Genomic DNA, 26429 nt, shown 5'->3' on the forward strand with positions numbered 1-26429 from the left:
ACTACAAATGCACCTCCACCTTGGGGACCGTCAGGAGGAATTTGCCGCTGTGCTGCTTTTCATTATCGGCGGATCCGGTAACACACCTCACTGTCAACCTAATCCCCTTTTACTCCATCTTGTCCCTGGCAGAGGCGTGCCACGGCCCCGGCACCGGCCCCGGCTGTCGCCTGGAGCGCCGAGCCCAGGGAGCCCCCAGATGTTTCAGGGGCCTGATGGGGTCCTCACCCTGCCGCTGGCTGGCTTAGGCAGCCTCCTGACGAGGCGTCAGAGGAGACCTCACCGCTTGATTTGTGGCCCATCTCTCTTTCCATCCATCGCTGTCCCCCTTTCTTTGGCTCTCGCTCTCCTTTCTTCCTCTGTTCCCTCTCTCCAACACACTTTCTCTTTCATTCTCTCTGCACCTCCCCTTCGCTCTCTTTCCTTCCATCTCTCGGTCTTCCCCTTCCTCTCCATCTCTTTCACTTGCTCTCCATCTCTCCCCTTCCATTGCTCTTTCACTCCCTCTCTCCATCCCTCTCCCTCTCTCTCTCTCCTGCCCCTGGTGGCATCCCTCTCCGTGGAGCCGGTGCATTAATCCACGTCCGGCGATGAAGACCAAAGGGGGAGCCGAGCGGTTCCCTGCCTGCTATTTCTCATGAAGAACCTGTCCCCAGAGCATCATTCTCCGTGAGTTATGAGACCCCCGCTTTTACTGCTAACACACGTGTGGGAATCCCAAACTTCATCATCATAAAAAACATCCCCGGGTATCAATTCTGAGGCCTTCTGTTTTTAAAACGGTGAGGAGAAGTTTTGATAGCGACTGTAAAATAAATAACGCCGAGGGAGATTGAGGGTGTGTGTAAAAGTTCAAACGCATAAAGGCGAGACGTCCATCTCCCCACGCTAAACCATTTCTGCTGACAGGGTAACAAAATACCTGTCAAAATGTGCGCACATGTAAAAAGTTGCTCACTTCAAGCGTCCGTCTTTATGACGGCAGTAAGTCTTGGCGTAGGTAGGGCCTTTACGACCAGCACATGAGTAGATGGATCTATCTATTCATCACATTAGCGGTAAAAACATCCCCAACAACCCCGTCTTGTGGCACCGGGCTGAACTCTCCGAGCGGCGGCCTGGGCTTTGATTGAGCTCGGAGCCCAGGCCTATCCTCCGACACCCCAGGTCCACGTGACGACAGCATTAGCTCTCTCGCACTCGCAATAATTTGTTTAATCCCCTCTTGAGAGATGGAATGAAAAAGATAAAGAAAAAAAAGAAAAAGACAAAAGGAGGGAGTAACGGAGGGAGAAGACGACGAGGAGGAGGAAAAGAAAAACAGATGGCTGGTGGGTTCTTCGCTGGCCCTGCTCTGCGTCACTAACTCAAGCAGGTTGCTCTGGCTGAGGGGCGGCGGGCCTCCTCTCCTTCTGTTTACAGTAAACAAACGGCAGAGCTCGCGGGGTGACGCATCTGGCCCTGACAGCCCCTAATGGCAAGAACAAGGAGAGCGCCGCTAAAAATAGACCCCCCGAAACTGGGGGGGGGGGACGGGGACGGGGGGCCGGGGGACGGGGGGGGGGCATTTTCATACCAACGCGACAGAGACAGACTGTTGCTCCCTCTCATGTTCTCTCTCTCTCTCTCTTTTTTTGACTCTTTCTCTTGCTCTCCCTCGGCAAAGTTTTTCCATTGTTTTGCATCGTGGAGTGTTTTTCAACTGTGTTTATCAAAGTCAACACATCAAACGAGGATGAAAGCTGCAAAGCTGGTGAAAATCAGCGAGGGCCGCAGCCTCTCGTATTGTCTCATGGCGGAGTTATGTCGACTCAAGTAAACAAGTGCAAATTGTTGAGGTTTTAATTAAAATTTTCGACAATCATTTTATCTGAAGTAACCCTATATAATAACATCTGCGCAACAGATGCAAGCGTTTAAGCGTTCCAGCTTGCTCTCTCTCTCTCTCTCTCTCGCTCTCTCTCGCTCTCTCTCGCTCGCTCAGCCCCTCCCTCCTCAAATACTCCCCTCCCAGAGAGAGTAGGAGAGAGAGAGACAGAAAGACAGGCAAGAAAAAAAGACAAATAAAAGGCAGAAGGAAATGGTCTGAAATTGACAGCACAAACGAAAGAAAATGGATAGACAGGGAAACAGGGAGTGAGACAGTGTGTGTGTGTGTGTGTGTGTGTGTGTGTGTGTGTGTGTGAGATAGAGAGTGTGAGAGCAAGAGAGAGAGAGAGAGAGATAGAGAGAGAGAGAAAGAAAGAGAGAGAGAGGAATAATCTCTCCTGTTTCACCCTAGGGTGGATAGATGGCTAAGCCTGAGGATGACAGAACCACACTTGGATCCCACTTGGACCCTGAGTGTTTGATAGAGCACGCAACGCTCGCAATGAATCCAAGAACAACATCTACCTGTCCCTTTGTGAACATGCAACAACATGGAAGACAGTTGTCTTTGGCAGAGGATAGCTTCTTTAACTGTGGGCAAGAAAGAGAAATATCAGGGGCACAAGTGATTTGGCTGTAGTTCGCACCCTGGCTGCTGTCCTCAACCCTCCCTGGGGCAGCTTCAGTGAGATTAGGCCTGACAGAGCTGTCAGGGGTGGAGGTGCTGGGCTTAAAGGTGTGGTACTCGATCCTGGCGAAAGATTGCTGCTATCTCAACAGGCAATCAAATACACTTCTCCCTTCAGTGCTCCTGAAGCAATGCTGTTGATTGGCTGTGTATTGCTCGGTCCGATTGTTTCCCATTAACAGAGCAAGGACTGTACAAACGTTTTTTTTCGTTTTTAGTACACCCACAGAACGCTGACAGACAGACATTGTGAGGAGCAATACGCTGAATTTGAGGAAGTGTATTGAATTAGAATTGAGGACAACTCCTCTAATCCCTTTTGTTTTCCTCTTCGTGTTCATTTCTTTCTTCTGCTCCTCATTTCTCTTCTGTCTCTCTCCCCCCCCCCCCCCCTCGGAGACCCCGAGCTAGTGGCGTGGGATCCAGTTTCGGCAGGATCGGGTCATACTTGCCTAGTTACATCCTGGTGCCGGGCCAGGACGTATGGCAGTGATGCAACATGGGCCATTTCCTGCGCTCTATCAGCCCAGCTTTGTTGTGGCTCACCGCCGAGCCGTTCGCCCCAAGCTGAGCTCGGAGAGGTCAGATGACAGGGGAGGAGAGGGGGGTGGTGGTGTGGGGGGTTTGAATTTCCTATTGGGGTAAATAAAACAAATGCAGCCTTTTCAAGTCGTATTAGATAGTGCAGCGAGCACTAGGCTGGGCCCCGACTGGTTCGTTTTAAGTAAAGCCCTTTCTGTTTCAGCATGTGGATTTAAAGAGCAAAGGTTGAGGAAACACAGTTAGCCTTCGCCAGGCTCCCAAACAGCACCGTTTAGGAAGCATGCACTGGGCTTCCATCAGCAGGGAAGTTAGCCCAACTCAAACAAGCTGTAATAGCTTGTAAAAACAAAACAAGCTGGAATGATAGCTGTAATAAAAAAAAAGGATGTGTGTGTGTGTGTGTGTGTGTGTCTGTGTGTGTGTGTGTGTGTGTTCTGACTGACCTGTGAGCTTAGGCCCGTGCCTCATGATGAGGCTGCCCTTCATCCCAGACACGGACACCGTCAGGCTCGGCCGTGATGGGTGAGTGTCCGTCTCCATGGCGACCACAATCTGGACGGTGCTCAGTGAGACCTTGTGGAAGGGCTGGAGTGCCTGGAGGGGGCCTGCGTGACCCCAGGTCCTGGACGGGGACGAGGGGGCAGAGGCACGGGGTGAGGCGGGTTTGCCTGGGGAGGACTGCGCACTGGGGGCTCGTCCGGGATCCAGGCGGTCCCCGGCTTCTGGGAAAACCTTCCTCAGGAAAGCCTTGGCCTGCTCCAGCTTGGCGAGCGTGGGGTTAATCTTCAGGGGACGGGAGAGCTCCACATTCAGCTCCGCTGCGGAAGAAAAAAAAGTAATAACTTTAAAAAAAATAGAATCAAATATATGGTATTTTGTTTTCAAGAGTTGAACATGGTGTGTCAAGCCTGGACTCGACATCTGTTTTCAGATATTACACAAGCGTCCATTAGATTCAACGAAAAACATCTTAAGCGCCACAGACACAAAAACTACAGATTTCAATTTGTGGTTGAACACAATATTGGAAGGAATCTATTGGAGGTAAAGCAGTAGGGAGCTGACGGCGAGAAACAGTCATATTACGACAGGCCGAACAACTGGGCAGAGACTGGGACTCAATACATCCTCAGGAATGACAGAATAGGCACTGAGGTATGCAAGTCACCCGGAGAAAAAGAAAGTTATGCTGCACCTTTTGACAGGAGACACTCTCTTGCTTTGGCCCGCATGTGTATTTATGAGGTGAAGAGTGAGGCATTGTGTGTGTGTGTGAGAGAGAGAGAGAGAGAGAGAGAGAGAGAGGGAGAGAACACCCATAATGGAATGCATTGGAGGGCGAGTACTTAAAAACAACATCACTTTAGGGTTATTGAACAATGTCTCCTTGCTGTCATGTAATATATATGAGACACATCAACAAACACACTCCCCTTAGTCTGCTGGTTCCTAACCCTTGAGTACATGTTACACACCCCCGTTAGTCCATTTCACATTATGCACAAGGCATTTGGCTGGGTCTGTCCACAGCTAGTAATTCAGGTAAGAAAGACATTCAACTCACCCCCACTCTAAAGTTTCTATTGGAGCTAGTGTTTGAGACAGCCTATGTAATAACACCATGACTATTGCCTGTCAAGGCCAGAGCCCAGATAAACAGAAAGTGATACTTTTTTACAAGGTAGGCTGTCGTCAAACACTCTTTCGTATCTGAAACTCCCAGGTGGATGTATTTCTGTGAGTTCTACATTTACAGGATGCTAGTATGTAAGTATGGTAATGACATGCTGAAACACTGCAGTGAAGTATTATGGGATAGACAAGCTGCTGCCAGGGTTGTTTCACAAATACCCTCCATGATCTATCTTTTCCACTTGTCATGCTTTGTGTGTGTGTGTGTGTGTGTTATATATATATGTGTGTGTGTGTGTGTGTGTGTGTGTGTGTGTGTGTGTGTGATGTGTGTATGGTGTGTGTATGTGTGCATACATATGAGTGTTGGGTGTACGTGCTTGTAAGTGAGTACACGTTCATTAGTGGCTGCTTGTTTGGGGCTTAAGTGTCTGATTCCCTGTCTCCTGTGGATGTGAGGTGGACATGTTTGGGATGCAGTGATGTATTATGGGATGGACAAGCTGGTGTCAGGGTTGTTTCACAAATACCTTCCATGATCTATCTTTTCCACTTGTCATGCTTAGTGCGTGTGTGTGATGTGTGTGTGTGTTATATATGTGTGTGTGTGTGTGTTTTATATATGTGTGTGTGTGTGTGTGTGTGCGATGTGTGTATGGTGTGTGTATGTGTGTATACATATGAGTGCTTGTTTGGGGCTTAAGCGTCTGATTCCCTGTCTCCTATGGATGTGAGGTGGACATGTTTGTGATGCAGTGATGTATTATGGGATGGGCAATCACCTTCCATGATCTATCTTTTCCATTTGTCATGCTTTGTATGTGATGTGTGTGTGTATGTGTGTGATGTGTGTTATGTGTGTGTGTGTGTGTGTGTGTGTGTGTGTGTGTATACATATGAGTGTTGGGTGTACGTGCTTGTAAGTGAGTACACGTTCATCAGTGGCTGCTTGTTTGGGGCTTAAGAGTGTGATTCCCTGTCTCCTGTGGAAGTGGAGGTGGACATGTTTGGGATGGGATCCAGACGAGGCCATCCCCTCAGGCCGGGAAGCAGTGAGTCAAATTGGGGAGGGAGGGAAGTGGGGCTCTGTGTGTGTGTGTGTGTGTGTCTCTGTGTGTGTGTGTGTATGTGTGTCTCTCTGTGTGTGTGTGTGTGTGTATGTGTGTGTGTGTGTGTCTGTGTCTGTGTGTGTGTGAGTGGATAGGGGTGGGTATGGAGTATGGTCAGCGGAATTCGCTTATCATTTCCAGCTCACTTATCATTGGGAAAAAGTTTCCAGTGGCGAAATAAATAGCTTGTGTGTCCACCTCTCAGCCCCCCCTCACTCTGTATGACTGTGGAAACCTGGGGTATATCAGCTTGTTCTTGGGGCAGATGAGAGTGTGGATGGTTGTGATTAGAGGAGGGGGAGTGGGGAGGGCGGCGCGGCGCGGCGGGAGGCTCAGCACACCCTCATGCTGGGGGGTGGGACGGGGGTTTATTACCTGTTTAACCTGTCAGCTGCACACCTGCGTCTCATAAGAGACTGGGGGGATGCTACTGATACACCCTCAAACCAGGCAGGGGGTTCAAACACACTGGACTCAAAGCTGGTTTGTGTTTTCTGTGTGTGTGAGTCTGTGTGTGTGTGTGTCTGTGTGTCTGTGTGTGTGTGTGTGTGTGTGTGTGTGTGTGTGTGTGTGTGTGTGTGTGAGTGTGTGTGTTTGTGTGTGCGTGTGTGTATTTGTGTGTGTTTGTGTGTGTGTGTGAGTCTGTGTGTGTGTGTGTGTGTGTGTGTGTGTGTGTGTGTGTGTGTGTGTGTGTGTGTGTGTGTGTTATTTATGCAGGCAAACACAGAGGAGAGGGCTTATGGAGTCTGTTGAGAGACACGCTTGGCATACAGACCTGGATTTCTTTAGTACCGAGTTCCCTGATTTATTCAGTGTGAAGGGATTATTATGAGAGCGTGCAAATGGCTTTGCATGAATTTCTGAGTAAAACTGTGACACAAGTCTCTCATTCTCAAGCGGAAAACCATGTCAATATGACACCTCAATCTGCAATATGCTCAACAGGGTGCATGGATTCAGCAAGACATCATTGTATGTAATGAGTAAGTTAAAATATAGTATGTGGTGTACAGTATAGTACACACATAGTATACCTATTTTCATGTGAACTTAATGAGCTATACTGTACAGAGCATTTATACAGTGCATATCATGTATTTTTGTATGGTGTATCTTGAGGACAAGCCTGGACTGGCTGGAGCGTGAGCATATATACATTTACATTTTCTGTCCCCTAATGGTAATATACACAGTTACACAATAATAGTGTATTTCTGTACGAGGGTTCCTCAGAAGTAGCCTGGTCTGCCTTGAGCTTGTTCAAGCGCTGCACCCTGCCTTTCTGAGGCTTGGAAACCGCAGCACCTTTTTCCCCGGAGGTCTCCAGGGATGGGGTTCACGGCAGAGATCCCGTCCGCTGCTCGGCCCTCCCATCCTGGGCCACATCTGCTCTGAGCCTCCCTCTACGCTCCAGGCTAACGCTTGACCGAGCGGATCATTCCTCTCTCCCTCTCTCTCGCCATTCTCTTTCTCCCTCTCCCCCTTTTTTTTACGTCTATGGAGCCATGTCAAAGATGAATCTTCACAGAGCACTAATAAAATAAAGCATGGCATTATACAGCTGCACGGACAACCGTGTCATCAATGTATGTCTAGCGCGGAGCGGGGCAGCTAAGCTAAACGCTTCACACCAGGCCTACCATGTTTTTTCCCCTGCCCTCCCCTGCCCTCACTGCTGTGCGTATGGTTCCACAGCTCGGACAGCCCAGCTAAACGGCCCAGATCAACTGTAACGTAAGCTGCCAGAGAGACGGAAAAGGTGCGGTAAAAAAAGAGTGCAAAAACCAAATGCCTTTGCATTTCCAGGAACTGAAGGAGTTCAGAGTGGTCTTTGCATGTGTCATTTATGAGTTGGTATTTGGGAGCGTGCAGATAAATCTAAGGTAAACGTGGACAACTTGATATGCTGAGGTGGGAAGTGTTCACTCCCCTTGTTTGTCCCCCACGCTTCTGGACTTTTTAATTAACTTCTGAGGGAGTCCTGCACGAGGCGTGTCGGGGTGTGTGTGAGTGAGTGTGTGTGTGTGTGTGTGTGTGTGTGTGTGTGTGTGTGTCTGAGGGGGAGGAAGTGCTGTAGCACTTCAGACTACTGTGTATTGACACATTTAACTTGAGCTACCTTCAAAAGGTGCCGTTTATAAGCTGTTCGCCGTGCCAAAAAAAAAGAAAGAAAAAAAGGCGGGTGAAGAAAAAAGTGAAGGCAGAAAACGAAGGAAAATTCCTCCAAATGAGAGAAATATGGCTTTGCTTCCTTCTGAACAGGAGGGTAAAATCCTTCAGAAGGTGTGTGAGAGTGTGTGTGTGTGTGTGGTTGGAGAGTCTGTGCGAGAGCGACATTTGCTGACTGACATTTGTGACTGAAGTGCCTTGATTAGGAACACCTTGTGCACTGGGGTCCACTACTAACAGCCAGCAGTGTGCCATAAAGCCCCCCACCCCCACCCTCAAGCCAGAGAGACTTTCATTTAAAGGTAAGGCTAATCTAAAGCAGTCGCTGCGCCGGTGCTAGACGCACTGGTTCAGGTGTCAGGATTCATTAGTGCCGGGGAAAGTGGGACATCAAGGTCTGCGAGAGAGACAGGACAGAAACGAGAGGGGGGGGCGGCAAACAAAGAAAGAAAGAAAGAGAGAGAGAGGGAGAGAGAGAGAAATAGGGCTGTGGAGAAACAGAGAAAGACAGGGAAAAGGAAGGAAGGAAAGAAAGAAAGAAAGAACAAGGGGATCAAATGGGGCCTGCTCACCCCACTGCTAACCGTGCTCCTCAGCAGAGGTCAGGCAGTTGTCGACCCCATGGTGAACCTGGGGTGAGAGGGAGGTTTGGTGTGCCCTGCCCTGCTCCGCTCCGCTCTCTCCTGCACTGTTTGCATTCCCTCCGCAGCCTTTGATATGTGTGGCCACCCCTCCTGCCTTGCTCCCGCCGGGGGTGGTGGTGCCGGGGGTGCAGCTATGCAAGCAGGTGGCACTAAGTTCAATTAGACAAAGGGCAGGCTGGAAAGTAGAGAAGGTCCTCCTGGGACACTCAATCTCTTTCCTTTTCCCTCTTTCTCTTGCACGCAGCTGGCGTCAGTTGAGGGCAATGACACATCATATGCCTCAAATTAGAGGTCTTCTGGAGGATTCGACGGGGCAAGGCCCTTGTATACAGTACTGACAACACTTCTCCCACCCGGCGTGCCTGACATGATCCAGGAACACGCGCCTGTAATGGTTCCAATTTGTTTCAGCTAATTTATCACCTGCGCAAGTTATTGCTGTGGAGGACTTTCTCCTTGCATCGTTTTCCTTGTCTCTTTTCTGCCCCCCCCACCCCCCCACTCTCCCTCTTCTGTAAGTGGTAGCTGTTATTTCTCCAGCTCCTTCTCTGCGCTGACCCTGTTTGATGCAGAAAAGCTTGGGATGGAGGGGGGGAGGGTGGAGGGGGGGTGTATCTGGCGGGGGGGGGGGGGGGAGTGAGGGGAAGGGGGAGGGGGAGAGCAGAAGCAGATGAGAATTCTGGGAGTTGGGCTGGGGCTGCTGCCAGTGGTCAAGCCTTGAACCTGCGCTGCCTGATTGCAAAGCTTCCACTCTTCTCTCTCCCCCTCTCTTCCTCTCTCTCCCCCCATCCCTTCCTCCGCCCCTGTGCTGCGCTGCGCTGCGCTGGGCTCAAAGGCCCAGGCTCTTTCCATGCTGCTCCATGTGAGGTGAGTGGCAGGCGGCCCCCTGGCCGGCATCCTTGAGCGCGGGCCTGGGATTGGTCTCGCCATGCCTTTGGAGTAAATGCGTGGTGAAATTGCGAGCACATTGCTGTAAACACTGCGCCTGTGTGTGTGTGTGTGTGTGTGTGTGTGTGTGTGTGTGTGTGTGTGTGTGCGCTAGCCTCTGGGTGGGTATTTTAAGGCCCCGGCGGTGAGCACAGGAAACTGCTACGCCAAACACACAGCCAGATAGGGAAGAGGGGGGCAGGATGAGTGTACCTGCCCAGGAACAAGTGCTCACACTGGAGTTCATGGCTAATGAACACACACACACACACACACACACACACACACACACACACACACACACACACACACACACACACACACACACACACACACACACACACACACACACACAGACAGACAGACAAACAGACATAACGAGTACTTGAAGGAGTGACAGAAAGAGAAGACAGGGGAGGTGGGAGGAGAGATAGTAGAAAGGGAGAGTGGGGGAAGAAGGAGATGACACTTAGGAACAGATAGAGTGAAAGAGAGAAAAGTGAAATAGAAAGAGCAATACAGTGAAAATGGAGAAAAAAGACGGAGAGACAAAAAAGAGTAAGAGTGAGTGAATTAGGGACAGGAAGAGGACAGAGGGCAGGCCCAAAAGGAGGCAGCGGAAGCAACCGCCACACTCCATTACAGCGCCTTCCCATGAGCACCCTGGACAGCAGGTGTGGGCAGAGCAGCTCGTGTGGTCCAGCGAGAGAGAGATAGAGTCCGAGAAACAGAGAAAGAGAGATAGAATGAGAAAGAAAGAAAGAAAGAAAGACAGAGAGAGAGATAAAGAAGAAAGAGAGACAGAGAGAGAGAGAAACAGAGAAAGAGAGAGAGATAGAGAAAGAGAGACAGAGAGAAACAGAGAGAGAGAGAGAGGGAGGGAGAGAGAGAGCCTGAAGCTCCGCAGCCTCTGCATGAGCCTCTGTCTCAAAGCCCACAGCGGTTCTGTCAATGAGTGAGTATGAGTGTGTGTGTGCGTGCGTATGCGTGTGTGTGTATGTGTGTGTGTGAGAGAGAGAGAGAAAGAGAGAGTGTGAGGGGAAGAGTATGTGTATGGCGTGTCATCAATTATTATTATTAAGATATGTGTGTGTGTGTGTGTGTGTGTGTGTGTGTGTGTGTGTGTGTGTGTGTGTGTGTGTGTGTGTGTGTGTGTGTGTGTGTGTGTGTGTGTGCGCGCATGTATCTGTGCATGTATGCATGTGTGAGTGTGTGTATCTCTGTGTGTGAGTGTGCATATCTGGTTACGGCTCTGCAAGGTTTTCCAAGGGCGAACATTTCACCATTACAAAAGTGGTACAATTATATTTTATGCATCTTTAGTAACTACACATGTTGCACATGATGTAATTGGTCCCATTATGTTGTTAATAGCGGTCACCAGGGAGCAAACATGCATATATGCAATGGAGAATGTGAACGTTTCTTCCAGAGCCCAAGTGTTTATGAACACATACAGCAGAGAGTTGGATGCACAAGCACGGCATATAGGGCCCACCAGATGTGGGCCAATGAGACAATGGGACATGTTACCAACGCCGAGAGGTAGCCTAAAACTTTGATATAGTGTCTAAACTGAATAAGAAACATTTGTATTCTGCCTTTCGGCTCGTAAACACCTACACGTTGTCCTCTAGGCGATTCTCAGCCATTGGATGAAAACCAGGTTTTTAACTTGGCTATGTTGCATTTGTATGAGCCAGGTTGCTGCTTTTGACACAGGCATAGTTTCTGCTCTATGTAATAGTGCTAACGGCATAACCGCTCATGTCCTGGGCGGGTAAAAAGAACGCAATCCACGTGTTCTTATTCCTGACAATTAAAAACCAAATGACCAATGGAAATAAAGGAGATTCGGGGGTAAAAGGGTCAAAATGCAGTGCAGGACAATGCAAAGGAGGACACCTGGTCACCCTAACTGCAAGACCTGTGTGTTAGTTGCACTCATGTTTGTGAATGGGCATATTCAGTGTTAGTTAGTAGTGTTTGTGTGTATTCATGTGTGTTGAAGTCATACTGTGAGTGAAATCATCTCGAGGGTCTACACTCTACAGGGATGTGCTGAAGTGTGTCACAGCATTCCTATGAGGGTACTAGCATGGAACCACATTGAGTGAGTGTGACAGTCTCAGTGTACTCTAACTGTGCGTGTGTGTGTGTGTGTGTGTGTGTGTGTGTGTGTGTGTGTGTGTGAGTAATACTGTGTTTGCATGCAAGAATTATTGCAAGTCTGTGATTGTGTAACACTATGATTATGTATTTGTACATGTATAAGTATTTGTGTGTGCGTGTGTGTGTGTGCGTGTGTGTGTGTGTGTCATGGGCCCACGCTCATGACTAATAGTGAGTGTGTCTGTGCATCCTGATGACCACGTGCGTGTGTGTGGAAGCTGCTACAGAGCCCGGCATTGTGTGAGCTCATATGGACAGAGACATCAGGCCTGTCCCCTGCCTCCTGTTGACCTGGGAAACGGATGTGGGTTCTTAGTATCCGTCCCGTTGCTCATAGCCAAACACACGCACACACACACGTGCACACACACAAGGACACACACAGTCACTCGACTGCAGCCAGGCCTCCCATCTGCATCACTAGATACTTCTGGCACAATATCTCAAACAAACACCTCCACACACACACACACACACACACACACACACACACACACACACACACACACACACACGCTAACCTTACGAAATCTCCTGAAAGCAGGAATACCATGGCGAACAGGTCATAGTCACCACTTAAATAAAAAACAGTCTTTGTCCTACTCATCCTTGACTATTCCTGGGAGTCCTGCATCCATCTCAGTGAGAGAGCGAAAGACAGAAAGAGAGAGAGAGGGGGAGAAAGGGAGGGAGGGAGACAGGACAGTGGTGCCTCCATAGTGACGTAGGCCAGGCAAGGCCAGGCCAGGCCAGGCCAGCGCAGGTTCAGCTTCAGGTTGGGAGGTTGGGCGAAATAAAGGCCCATTGTCGGGTGAGGGGATTGTGGGTAAGGTAGCTCTGGGGACGGGGGGTTAAGTGGAGAAGCTCTCTGCTTCCTGCCGCACACAGCTGATGCACTCTGGACCCCCTCTCGGGGACGGTCACACTCACTCACCAGAACACACACTTCCTCTGACACCAGCCACACAAAGGCTACTGTACTCACACACACTCCAGAGAGAGCCGCAGCGTTACTGTGGGAGCGGAAGCTTGGGTGAGAGTTGAGAGACAGAGGGTGTGTGTGTGTGTGTGTGTGTGTGTGTGTGTGTGTGTGTGTGTGTGTGTGTGTGTGGTGGTTGTGGTGGTGGTGGGGTGACAGAGACAGACAGAGAGCAACCGAGTAAGATACACAGAAGACAAAACAGACAGAGTGTTGTGTGTGTGCTGTGTGTGTGTGTGAGTCTTTACGTACCTGGGCCGTTGAGAAAGTCTTTGATCTGCAGGGTGAGCAGAGGTGGGGGGATTCCTGTGCGGCTGTCTGCCTCTCCTGCTACCGTCTGCAGCCAGAACACACTGTAGTCCAGAGCCTCAGGAAGACTCTTCCCTGGATCTGAGAGAGAGAGAGAGAGAGAGAGGTGAGGATGGAGATAAAGGAGAGAGAAGGAGAGATGAGATGAATAGACAGTGTCCAGACAAATTACAGCAGACAGCTATTCAAGCTGTGACTCAGGAAGCTTTCAGCTATTCTTTTAAATGAGCGAAACTCAGCGTGTCAACGCGTGTTGGTAGTTAGTAATGACTTCTCTACAATAGAAAATAGCCCTATGCTCAGGTGGATGCCCAGAGAGTCTTCAGTGTAATAGTTACAGTCCAAAACATGACACCACAACATACGAGTGTGAAAGAAGTCACAGGGATGTGGCCTGTGAAGAGTGACTAACACTTCTGGTCACCACCATCCCTATGCTGGGGGGGAGGGGGGGTCTCACTGCTACAATGGTTCTTCAATAGACACAGTAGAAACTAGCCATATAGTAGAAGAACCACGCATACCGCCACAACACTCATAACACTGAGAACATCACACACTTTTGATGCCTCTGGATAGAGCTTCATCTCTTTGACAGTCCCTCCCCTCCTTACTCACCGATGCACTTGTAGCTGGGGGCCACGCCCTTGAGGGCCACGTCAAACACGGAGAGCTCCAGCCTCTGCTTGCGGTGGTGGCAGGAGAGCAGGGCGGAGGGCTGGAACACCTGCAGGTAGAGCAGCGGCTCCAGCAGGGCGTCCCCCGCGCCCCTCCGCCCGGGCTGCCTCACCACCGTCACCCCCAGGGCCTGCCGCGCCGAGGAACGGCTGGGCACCTGGATGCTCTCCAGAGACAGCAGCCCCCCACCTGAGCGCCCCCCAACCACCACTGGAGGGGTGTTACTGTTCAGGATGTCCTCTGCGGTCAGCACAGAGAGGTCAGAGGTCACTGTGGCAGCAACGGCAGGGGGTGGGGGGGTGGAGGAGGGGTCAGAGGGGTGATCTCCCTCGGGCATGTTCAGGGCACTCTTGCTGGGGCGGTCACCAGCGGAGGTGGGGGCGTTGGCGGCGGGAGGCGGTTTGGGCACGCGGGTCGAGGCGTAGGTCATGAGCGCGACGCGGCCGGCGGTGAGGAAGATGTCGAAGGGGATGAAGCTGAGGTTCTTGGTGATGGTGGGCTGGCGCGAGGGCCGGGCCAGACGGTGGTGGCTGGCGCCGCTCTGCTGCTCGATCTGCACAATGCGCAGGCGGGCGCTGTCACTGCCAAAGCCGCTGTCCTGGGCGCCACCTCCACCTCCGCCACCGCCGCCGCCAGCGCTGGGGCGAGACACACTCTCAGCCAGGCCGGGGGCAAAGGAGAGGGTGCTGTGCTGCTCCTGACCGCGTGCCTGTAAAAGACACACACACACACACACACACACACACACACACACACACACACACACACACACACACACACACACACACACACACACACACACTCTTGAAATACTTGCCTAGTCATGTATAGAGCTTCACAGTGGTATTAAATATGGTACATAGTATATATGGTTTATGTAAAATGCCACATGCAGCAATTGCTAGAAACTAAAGGTTGTGGGCCAATTGCAGTGAATGACTGATCTTTAAATTACATGATGACAAATGAGTACACGCTCATAAAAAGGTGAGTAAACGCTGGTTTGTGATCAACAGCGTTTATGTGCGTTTCCCCTCCATTACACCCCTTGGTTGTAACTGTTAATTTGATGTTGTTTCAGTTTCAGTTGGCTGCAAATCCAATCACCCTCCTCAAAGAGACAATAAAGTTGAGCTTGGTGCTAGGGGCCATGATTGCACACTCTGTTTCGAATGATGTTTACGCCAAACATACTCTTGCAGAACCGAGCGCACGCTTTCGGCAATATAACCCTGAGGTCTCTATGGCGACACGTTTGAAATTCCACATAAATGAAGAGACCCCTCTTACATGAGTTTCCGCGGCCCAGACAGGAACAAAGGCAACTGTATTTGTCCCCTCAGAGCAACATAAGGTGCGTCACATCTGCAGCAAGGCGCAGATAACCGGCCCCGCCGTGCTACGACTCAAACGTAATGGGTGTAAGAGTTCACACATTAAACCTACGAGAGTGCTGGGGTTTAAAGGCCTACGTAACCTTGGGCTGTGCCATGAAGCAAAAAAATTAAAATCAAACAAGCGTTTTCCGCTGCGCTAAAGCCACGTAATGCCTTTGTTAACACGGGCGCCGGCTTTGTGATGACATCTGCTGAGTGATTCCACGCTCGTTACGCCAAGTGTTTTTAGTGTCGAACGTTTCCTCATTACAACATGACATGCCAACTCAGAGTGTTAACAGGTGTGTGTGTGTGTGTGTGTGTGTGGGAGGGGTTGGTGTCTATCCTGCACTGTACTGTCAAGCGCATCTTTGATTTAGGGATTGCCCAGTGCGCCCCTCCTAGAGAGCTAAGCCCACTGCAGACCTGCTTCCTCAAAAGTGCACATTAAGCAGTCTTCATCTGTAACATGGTCGACAGGTGGACAACAAGACATCCTTTTAAGGGCGCCATTCATGTAGCCTTCTGACTACCGGATTGTTCCCTGCTGTCCACCCTTGAAATGCATACCCCACAGAAGCACTAGCAGTACTCCTCCGGAGGGTTGGAGGCTGCAGGTGTAAATCGTGGTATTAGGCCTACAAGCTACAAAAGTGTGCACAACCCAAAGTGGCTCTGTGTGAATGAGCTACTGGCTGGCATGAGACTGAGATGTAGAACAGCCCAGTGATGAGACACAGACTCTTCCTGTGCCCTGCCTGGGATGCGCCCAGGCTCTACTCATCCCTCCAGCACATGGTGTCCATTAGCTCCTCTGCTGAGCATGGGTCTACTGTATGCTCACTGCACCCACTCCCCTCTGCCTCTGCCTGTGTCTGTGCCTGTGTCTAGCCTTTCATGCTCGTATAGACAGAGGTGGGTGAGTGTCAGTGTATGTATGGCGGTGTGTGAGAGAGTGTGGGTGTGTGAGTTTTTGAGAGTTTGTGTGTGTGTGTCTGTGTTGAGTGTGTGGGTGAGATTATACATGCCGAGTGAGTGTGTGTGGGTATGTATGTGCTAAGTGTGTGTGTATGAGTGTGTGTGTGTTTGAGTGTGTGTGTGTGTGTGCGGTATGAGTGTGTGTGTCTCTGCAGTGGCGCAGATACTGTTTCAGACCTCCGGGCATCGACTCGGCACACTGGCAATGGATAAAACAGAATGCTTAACTTATTAGATATTTCCTACTCTAAACAGTGTCATCAAAGGCTAAAAACAAGAGGCCTGTCGAAGAGGCGAGGAGGATGGAAAAAAGGGAAGAGAGAGAAAGAGAAGGAGAGAGAAAAAGAAAAAGAGAGAAAAAGGAGGAGAAAAAGAAAGAAAGAAAGAACAGCAAACGCAGGCGCTCATGCAGGGGTTGTGCCAGAAGCCCTCTCCTTTCCAACATAATGGAGAAGGGATGTGCGGCTTTTATTCTGGGGACCCTGTTTTTTTTTTTCACAGACGAAGACTTAGCAAGCTAAGATTTTCCGAGCGGCCTGGGAGGAAGCGGGTCTGCACAGAGCACTCCTGCATGTGTCTCCATGTGTCTCGCGTTAGGCCCCAACATGGACTTGGTGTGAGTGTGTGTGTGTGTGTGTGTGTGTTTGGGGCGGGGAGTGTGGGTGGGTGGGGGCGAGGGGCATTCCGAAAAAGGTATCTGGTGGAGGCAAACATCCATCCACCTCCACTCCGAAATCTGTGGAAAAAGGGGACAGCTGCTGGGGAGATGAACCCTGTGCTGGGGGAGAAACTGCCAGCGAACCCCCCTCCCACCCCCGAAACCCTAAACCTTCCACCCCCCCTTCCTCTGGAGCTTAAGCGCTACGGATGCAGATGCAATTACAGAAGAGTTCTCCGCTCATTCTCTCCCTTCCCTCTCACTCTCTGGGCAATTTATATAAGACAAAGAAGTCCTCCATCATACTGATGGATTGCCACTTAAGCAGGGGATGCTTTGACATGAGAAAGAGAGAAAGACGGAGAGAGCCACTTTTGGGGATGAAAGCTGCTGGAAACGAATTAGCGCAATTTTAAAGGCATATTACGCTCGATGCGCAATATTTCAAGCCCAGCATCGTGGAACTGGGCATAAAAGGCCTGATCAAACAGAACCAGGCATGAATAACGGGCTGCTTGGTTCAAATAAAGTCACAATATAATCCCCTCTTGAATTATAATGCGCAGTGGGCATGACAACCACATGCACTTGCGTGAGGACATGCTGAATAGAGACACACACTTCACCTTCTGCCGACACAAATGCACGCACACACACTCACACACACAAATGGACGCACGCACACACGCGTACACACACACACACACACAAACACAGGGATGAAGTGGCCAACACAAATACACAGCCAAATGTTAAGGGCTGTCTCTCACAGCCACTCATGTCAAAGCTTGTGTGCTCACAGATGCACGCACACACATTCCTCTCACAAATATGCACATTCACACACGCTCACACAAACACATTAAATTGTACGCTGTCTTAGTGTAGCACTTCCTTGCTCTCTCTCTCACACACACACACAATTTTTGGCTGCACGCCCTCAAGCTCTCTCTCTCTCTCTCATTCTCTCTTGTCCTCAGTAGTAAGGTGCTCAGGTAGAGCAGTGTGCTGTACAGCCTCTGCCAATTTATCCACTGACAGGAGGCAATAAATCCCCAACGCCAACACGTCAGCCTCGCCTTTAACCCCCCCACCTCCCAGCCCAAATCCCATTTTCCAGCCATTACTCTGGACCCTGCAGATCCCCCCACTGCCACTGAAGCGTCCCCTCCAGCTCTCTCCTCCGCTCCCAATCGCCCAAAGACCCCCGCGGCCAATCATGAGCTCATCCCTGCAGCGACGCGTAGCGCAGCACACACCAGAGCAGCACACACCAGAGCAGCACAGCACGCAGCATACAGCAAGGCAACGAGGGACCCGCTGGAAAATCCACACAGAGGAATGTGTGAAAGTGCCACCCACATTCACAGCGTCAGGAACATCTGGGCACATCTGCCTGACATTTAACCCAGTTCTGTGTGTGTGTGTGTGTGTGTGTGTGTGTGTGTGTGTGTGTGTGTGTGTGTGTGTGTGTGTGTGTGTGAAAAACTGAGAGAATAACAAAGCATAGTGGAGAGAGAAACATGAAGAAAGAGTTGAGCACAAAGAGAATAAAACAGATCAAAGTAGGGAGAATAAACAGTTCAATAAGAACACAGACAAAGGGAGAGAGAGAGAGACGAGTAAAGAGAAAATAGCAAGAGTAATATAGAGAGTGACAGTGTGTGTGTGTGTGTGTGTGTGTGTGTGTGTGTGTGTGTGTGTGTGTGTGTGTGTGTGTGTGTGTGTGTGTGTGTGTGTGTGTGTGTGTGTGTGTGTGTGTGTGTGTGTGTGTGTGTGTGTGTGTGTGAGTGAGTGTGTGTGTGTGTGTGTGTGTGTGTGAGTGTGTGTGTGTGTGTGTGTGTGTGTGTGTGAGTATGTGTGTGTGAGTATGTGTGTGTGCGTGCATGTGAGTGTGTGTGAGTGTGCGTGTGTGTGAGATTCTGTGCGAGTGTGTGTGCGTCTATGTGTGTGAGTGTGTGTGTGTGAGTATGTGTGTGTGTGTGTGTGTGTGTGTGTGTGTGTGTGTGTTTCCTGAGGCTCCCTCACACTGTGGCTGGCGTCCAGTTGATGCTGCTCTTAGCTCACGGCCACGCATGCCACCCATATCTAGCGGGCAGCTCTGGGCGGTCTGACACGCCTGCTGTTTTTACAGTGCCACGCTCCATTTGAGGCGACCGCGCTTGCTGTGCATCACGCGCCGCCCTCTGAGCGCTCGCTGGCTGCCGTTTGAAGGCCTCGGAGCGCGCTGGGGGAACATCGCATTGTCGTCTCCACAGCTGCGCCGCGCCGGGTCAGCATGTGCAGTCACTGGGCAACACTAAACAAATACAAATGACACCAGCGCCAGGGCTTACTGTTGCCTTCAGAGATGGAGGGAGAGAGAGAGGGAGGGAGGGGGAGAGCCATGTCTCTGTGTTCCATATGTATGGAGCAACAGTGTGTTCCTCTCTCTCTTGTGTGTGTGTGTGTGTGTGTGTGTGTGAAGTGTGTGCGTGATGTCTTGACAAACTGACAGGCTTTGTCGGTGGCGAGGGTGACGTCAGTGGGGTATCATTTTGTGCTGTCGTCGTTGGAGAGGTGACTGCTGGGCCACAGTATGAGGGGACACCGTGTGTGTGTGTGTGTGTGTGTGTGTGTGTGTGTGTGTGTGTGTGGGGGGGGGGAGGGCCAGTGACATTGTTAGCGGAGGAAGACGTAGCCACAGGAGAGGAAGTTATTGAAGTTACATCATCAGCCAGTGGGACACTGGAGCAGAGGGGTCATTTAATTTAGCCTCACTCTAAAGACAACACCACAGAGAGTGAAAGAGGGAGGGATGGAGAGAGGGAGAGAGAGTAGGAGAGAAAGAGAGAGAGAGAGATGAGCTGACAGGAATGTAAAGGTTCTGTGCTGAGTGAGAGAGATCATATAATTGACCTCTTTGGACAATGAGAAGAGATAGACACAGAGGGTAGAGGGCAAGAGAGAGGGAGCGATAAGGAGAGAGCAATAAAGAGGAATGACGGAATCAGAGAATGGAGATATAACAAGAAAAGCAGCAGAAGAGAAAAAACAGACCACGAGAGGAAGGCACTGAGAGAGTGTGTGAGGCCGAGACAAAGCTGCAGTGAGACTGTGAGTGTGTCAGTGATGACCTCAGATGTGGGAAGAGCCCCTGCTGAGTGAACAGAGCAAGCTGCTACGGGAAACCGCCTGGCGAAACACGGCCCTGGCAGCTGCCTCCGCCAACACTGCCCTATCTTGCCCTGCATGAACCCAGCAGTGGGCACAGAGTACGCCGGCATATGGGGCACTGCCAGTCCTTCGTTTGCTTGCTCTCCCTCTCTCTGTCTCTCTCTCTCTCCCCAATAATAACAACATGTGGATGGGGATGCGATGGCAAGGGCATGGTCCACATCTCAGCTCTGCAAACACAGCAGGCCTCAAATCAACTCAACCCCTCTTTGAAGAAAAAACTCAAAACGATAATAAAGGCATGAAAAAAAAATAGGCGAACGCCATTAAAGACCACAATTCATTTTCAAATGTTCTGGAAGTCGGCGGAGGAGGCGAGGGGGGTGGAGTTGGAATTTATGATATGAAGTCATTTCTGCTTTTGAGAGCCTTTGAGTGGCCCCCGGCCCCAAGAGGGGTGAAGGGGTTTTGGGTGGGGGGGTGGGTGGGGGTGCATATTAGCGGACTGAACTCTGCTCTGGTAACAAAGGCAACCTGCTCTGTACTTCTGCTGAACCACAACAAAGCCTGGGAGAGGCGGGTCGTGAACCGGGCCAGCACCGGGGTGCAGCGTGGTTCACAGCGACTGTCAGCAGAACCGCACGGGCCGGCGCCAGCTACGGGACACAGTACAGAGACACGGACCCGAGAGCAGACACACTCAGAACCCCGGCCCTCCGGCCGCACCCCCAGATGTGTGTGAGACCAAGGGAGAGAGAGGGAGATGGAGAGAGAGGGAGAGAGATAAATAAAGGGAGAGCAAGACTCAGAACCAGGGCACAAGAGAGTGAGAGATAGTGAGAGAGAGAGAGAGAGAGAGAGATAGAGGGTGAGAGGAAGGGGGGAGAGAGCAAAAGAGAGAAAGAGTGATGGAAGTAGAGAGGAAGAGAGAGGGAAAGACAGAGGCCTTGAGAGGACAGCCCCGGTCTGTCTCCTGCTGTTTGTGTGTGGAGTTCCGGCGCGCTGTGCAGGAATGGGAATAATAACCAAACCCTAATATTTTCCTGACGTGTCAAGGCTTTGCTTTTGTTCGCTGATGCCACAGTTGGACAGGGAATACAAAACATCCGATGACAGTAATAATTTGAGCATGTCCACATTCCCCAGGCCTTCGGTCAGGCTCTCTCTCTCTCTTTCTTTCCTTCTCTCTCTTTCCTTCCTTCCTTCTCTCTCTCTCTTTCTCTCAATTTTGTCTTCCATTCTTAGAACACGTCAGACGCTCAGGATTCAAACCGCTCAGGATCCGTCTTCCTGTCAGGGAGAGACTGCATGAAGGAATGAAAAAGCGAGAGAGACAGAAAGAGAGAGAGTAAGAGTGTGAGTGAAGGAATGAGAAGAAAGGAAGAAGAAGAGGAGTGAGAGAGGGAAATAGTAGAGAGAGAGCAAGGAGAGAGAAAAGAGTGAGAGGAAGGGAACAGAGAAGAAAAATGGAAAGAGAAGAAAGACTGAGCGAGGGAGCACAACAACCAAAAAAAAGGGCCCCCTTGTTTGTTCATGTGTTGTGCGGTTTGGCAGGAGCCGTGGTGCAGAAACAAAGGCAGGATGATAAAACCTGCAGCCGTAAAAGTGATGGGATGGCAGGGAGCAGAGCACTGAGTCAGAGCAGGCCTCTCTGTGGGAACACCAGCACACCAGCACAGACCAGGCAGCAGCAGCACTGTTACACAGAGGAGAGGAGGAGGAGGAGGAGGAGGAGGAGGGAGGAGAGGAGAGAGGGGTGAGAAGAGGAGAGGAAAGGACAAGGAGGAGGAGAGAGGAGAGGAGGAGAGGAAGAGAGAAGAGGAAAGGAGAAGAGAGAAAAAGAGGCTGGGAGAGGAGTAGAAAAGAGACAAGAGAGGAGCAGAGAAGAGAAGAAGAGGAAAGGAGACAAGAGGAGAAGAAAAGGCTGAAAAGTAGAAGAAGAGAGGAGAGGAAAGGAGAGAAGAGAAGAGAAGAGAAGAGAAGAGAAGAGAAGAGACGAGAAGCAGGCTGAGGGAGGCAGCACGGACCTGCTCTCTCCCTACCCACCGCACGAGAGCTTGGCCCTGCAGGCGGCCTTGGGTTGATTACAAACATTTTGCCACACAGAACAAGCAGTAAAATTAAAACAAAATTGAGAAAAGCAGGAAAGATGGGTCTGCTCAATGTCAGAAGAGAAACCCCAGGCCCCATGCCTGGCTGAACAGCACTGCAGAGCGGGGGGAGGCTGGATCTCCCATGATCCTCTCTGGAAGTCTGTAGACATCCGCCATACCTCAATCCTTTCCTCTATCCGCCCTGTTCCCCGATCTTGAATGGCCCCTGTGGTTCTAATTGTGGTGACTCAGGAAGGATCATAAAGTTAGTCTACACAGACCAAACTACAAGCCACAAAACAAATCTCGTGTACCCGTACGCGCTTTTACGTTCCCTGCATCAGTTGATTCGAATTACACAGCATGCCTGATGTGTGTTGTGCATGGCAAACCTCTGAACAAAGCCAGTTTACTATCCCCATGCCTTTGTGAGCTGACTCGCAGGAGTTGTAGCATGCATTACAAGCCTGTGTTAAAATGTCGTCTTGGAGCAAAAATTAGCCAAAACATTGCGAGCCTTTGTAAAAAAAAGAAAACCCACACAAAAAATAGGGACCGAAAATGAGTTTGGTCTGCTTGAGGTATTTCAATATGATATAGAGATAATTCAAACCATTTCCACGGTTTTGTGGGTCCTCATAAACACTTGGCGCAGAAATGACCATCTTCACTGCAGAGGGGCAGTGACTGAATTTTTACATGCAATCTGGCCGATCACAGACTCTATACGGCATAGATATCACATTATAAAGAAACAGAAGTAATAAAGTCAAATATGAAAAGCTTCAGACACAGTATCGCAAGAACAGATCCAGATGGCGGGCGTTGGGAGAATTTTTTTCTGGCAGCGCCATTGGCCCTTTCTACACAATTCCATGCCCCCGTCCAAATGAAACCCTAGTCTGCTGCCATCGCACACATTTTTGGGAGACAATGAAGCTCTAATCCATGCCGCCGAGACCCTGATGGATCCAGAGGTGCGAGAGAGGAAGGGGGGGGGGATTTAATTGCACAGACACAGGCTCGGCCGGTAAGGACAGTCTCCTTTTCCAGCGAGAAACACAGAGCAGCGAGAGCAGCAGCAGAGAAAGAGACAAAGGGTGAGCGGGAAAGAGAGAGAGAGAGAGAGAGAGAGAGAGAGAGAAAACAACTGGCTCTTATTAGCAAAGCCCATTCATATTTAGGTTTCAAATTTGTGTCTGGGTAATTTTCTAATCTAATATTCAGTGCGCTGTGTTTACACATGCCGGAGGTCCCTCGGAGAGGTGGGCTCTGGCAGAGATGTTGACACTCAAGGGTTTGGAAGACACGGGAGGGGAGGATGTCAGCGAGAAGGTCCTGCCATTAGCCATCCCCGCGCATGGCGAAACAACAAGGGCTGAAAAACAACAGACAAGCGAGACACTGGGCTTCAAAGAGCCAAACCCGCACTGCATCAGAATGCAGGCAGGGAGAGACTAACCTCCAGGATTGGGTTACGAATTCCAAATGACTTATTAGCTTAACGTCATGAAATTGGGGGTGGGGGGGGGGGTGCGGCAGTGTTTTTCAACAAACAACATAAGGGAGGCTTCACAATGCTGTGAGTTTGTTTTTTGGTGAATCCCACCAAAACGGCAGACGTCTGTGACTTCAAACGGGAACGCGTTCTCCCCATTAGGTCATGGAATGCCTGTTCCCCGCACACGCTCTGCAGTTCCGCAGGTCTGCTTTAGTTACAAGAGTCGAGAAACAGCAACGCGAGATGGCGTCGGGGGGTGGGGGACAAGGTTGAACCGAGGGTTAGAACCGGAGCACGGACGGGTCTCGGGAGTGCCCTGCGGACTTGCGCCGAGAAACTGTTATGATTCGGCCGCTGGGACCCCCGTGAGGGAGAGACGGTAGAGATGAGAGCAAAGCGCTCTGTTGGCAAATGCGTTGTTTAGAGGAACAGAATTAGAAGTAGAGAAGGACGAGAAACAATCTTCCTTTAATTTAAGCTTGGAAGCGGGCCCAGCACTGATGGATGAGAGGGGGTTTCAAGTGATGAAGTACTGGCCTGAGAGGTGCTAAAATTACAGTTCCCGAAATGAGGATCAGCAATCAGCTAACACTGACAGGCAAGATAAGATGGATAGCCCTGAAACAACTCCGCATAATAGTCCTCTTTGGTGTCAACAATAACATACCAATGGGCCTCTGGTTTACATGACCCCATTAGAATCTCTGGAGTTGATTCAGGCCTTCACGCGGACAGATAAACACACATCTCACCTTGATTGGTACTGTAGGTCAATTTCCTGAGAGGGGGAAGAGTAACCTTGTTCTGCACTCCCGCTGCAAACAAGTGAAGAACAGGAACCTGGCCACGGGGTCAGCCATGGTGATACCGTAACAGCCAGAGGGGAAGAGGAAGTCACATCTCAGTCATCATTTTTAAGTGGGCAGACGGCTTGCTAGCGAGAGAGGCTGGCGGGAGAGTAACTCAAGCCTCACAAGGCAGGGAAACACACACCCGGCTACATTTATTCACCTGTTATTGTAAAAGTGCGAGCCTGCTTACACAGGTGGAGGGTGTTTTTTTTCTCCTCCTTGCCTTTCGCTGCATGAGCAGGGGCTCGGGCAATCAAACCAAACATGCCGCTGACTGAGTTTTTGTGTTTTACTGCTCCCCCGAGTGGGTGACCCCATTTCCCCCCCTGCCTAGAGGAGAGAAAGGAAGGGGGCGGGAGGGGGCAACACCATACCACACCCCCCTCCTCACCTGAGCGCCGAAACCAGAGCTGCGGGGTCACGGCGGGGTCCGTGCGCCTCTCCTCAAAGGCTACGTTTGTTTCCCCTTTAACGCGATTTCAGGCTTGCCGATTTTATCTGGAGTTTCACGCCAATTTTGACAAACCGATACGAGCAGGCGATTCAGCTGCTACTGATCTCAAATAGATCGGATTACCGGGGTGAATTGGAGAATGCGCCACGCCAGTGCCCTGAGAGGGGTCCGGGGCCGAGCGATCTGGCGCTGAGGGTCGGAGGTAAGGTGAACTGTTTTGACTGCCTGTCAATTAACAGTTGATTTTCGTATGAGGGGGTCACTGAGCACCTTTTCAGGAGAGGTGGAGGGGGGTGGGGGGTGGGCAAGAAAAAGACAAAAAAAAGAATGTCTCAAAAGATACGGTTTCATAACAGAAAAGGGGGCAGGGCAACTCTGACACAACCAAAGAAAATGTGAAGATATTACAAAGACAAACTGAAGCAATTCACTTACTTACCATACGAGTGTTGAAGAATTGAGCGAGACCAAGTGGAGAGATGGCGAGGGCATATTTATTATTGCACTGTACAGTGCAAGGGGGTTGGGGAAAATACACAGGACTAGCACAGCAGCTATCGGGGGCCTGTAAGCGATAGGCCTCTCGGATGGTTAACAGGCACCTCAGCGCCTGCCCTGACCTCCTCATTTCTATCTGCAACATCGACAACCCCTGCCAACTCCTCCAGGTGCCTCCGAGGCCTGGTTATCTAACACACCGCAGTCTCAGCCAGATGTCAAGCTGATTTTAAATACGGCGTTAAGATTGAGCTGCAGAGCAAACTCAAGCTTCTTTATCACTAATCTTATAGTCGTGTAGTCATGAGGTGACTGGAAAGAATTCACTCTCTCGACGCTCACCTCACTGACCCAGCCCCCTGACCCCCGAGGGCAGGGGCTGGGATAGGCAGCTGACCCCAGAATCCATTACAGGTTGACAGGGTTTAAATAGCTTGAGCTCTCAATCTACACAAACACGGCACACGCGGTTAGAATTCGGGGAATGCGCCGGGGATGGAATTAATATGGTTTGCTTTCGGCAGCGGATTGGCGCGAATCGTGACAACAGACATGAGTCCAGGGCCTGGCCGCAAGTTATATGGAAAGTGTTTTTCTGGAGAGGGGCATATTGATCTTCGTGGCAAATGGGAGAGAGGTGGCTCTGTGTGGGGAGAAGACTTGGCCAATGTTCATGTCACACCAACTTACACACAAACACACATTAAATCCCTGGCCCAGACATGAAGCTGATGATAAACCACAGATACGCCAAAAGAGGGGGGTTTAAAATCAACTGCAAGCCAATGTTGTTGCAAATAATATCGAAGGGAGACAGTGATAGATCACACTCACACACAGACTCTCTCACACACACACACACACACACACACACACACACACACACACACACACACACACACACACACACACACACACACACACACACACACACACACACACACACACACACACACAAACACACACACACACACACACACACACACACACACACACACACACACGCACACACACGCACACACACGCACACACACACACAAACACTGCAGTGTCAGAGTAGTGAGAGGGGAAATTTGTTCTCGCTTGCTTCACCTCTGATGTCTTGTGGTGCTGGGGCTCGCGTGAGACTGCGGCGCTCTCTGCTC

The 26429-nt window shown here is 50.5% G+C and overlaps 1 protein-coding gene across 1 annotated transcript in view; it reads right to left on the reverse strand.

Annotated features, from left to right (window-relative positions):
- The window catches only part of LOC105896139 (vacuolar protein sorting-associated protein 13B), a 338344-nt gene that overhangs the window by 76128 nt on the left and 235787 nt on the right, over positions 1-26429 (reverse strand). The window contains 3 exon segments of the mRNA XM_042709212.1: positions 3544-3918; positions 12985-13122; positions 13660-14428. Of these exon segments, the coding sequence (XP_042565146.1) occupies positions 3544-3918; positions 12985-13122; positions 13660-14428 (1282 nt within the window).

The sequence above is a fragment of the Clupea harengus genome, chromosome 11, assembly GCF_900700415.2.
Source record: "Clupea harengus chromosome 11, Ch_v2.0.2, whole genome shotgun sequence".
Classification (NCBI taxonomy): Eukaryota; Metazoa; Chordata; class Actinopteri; order Clupeiformes; family Clupeidae; genus Clupea; species Clupea harengus.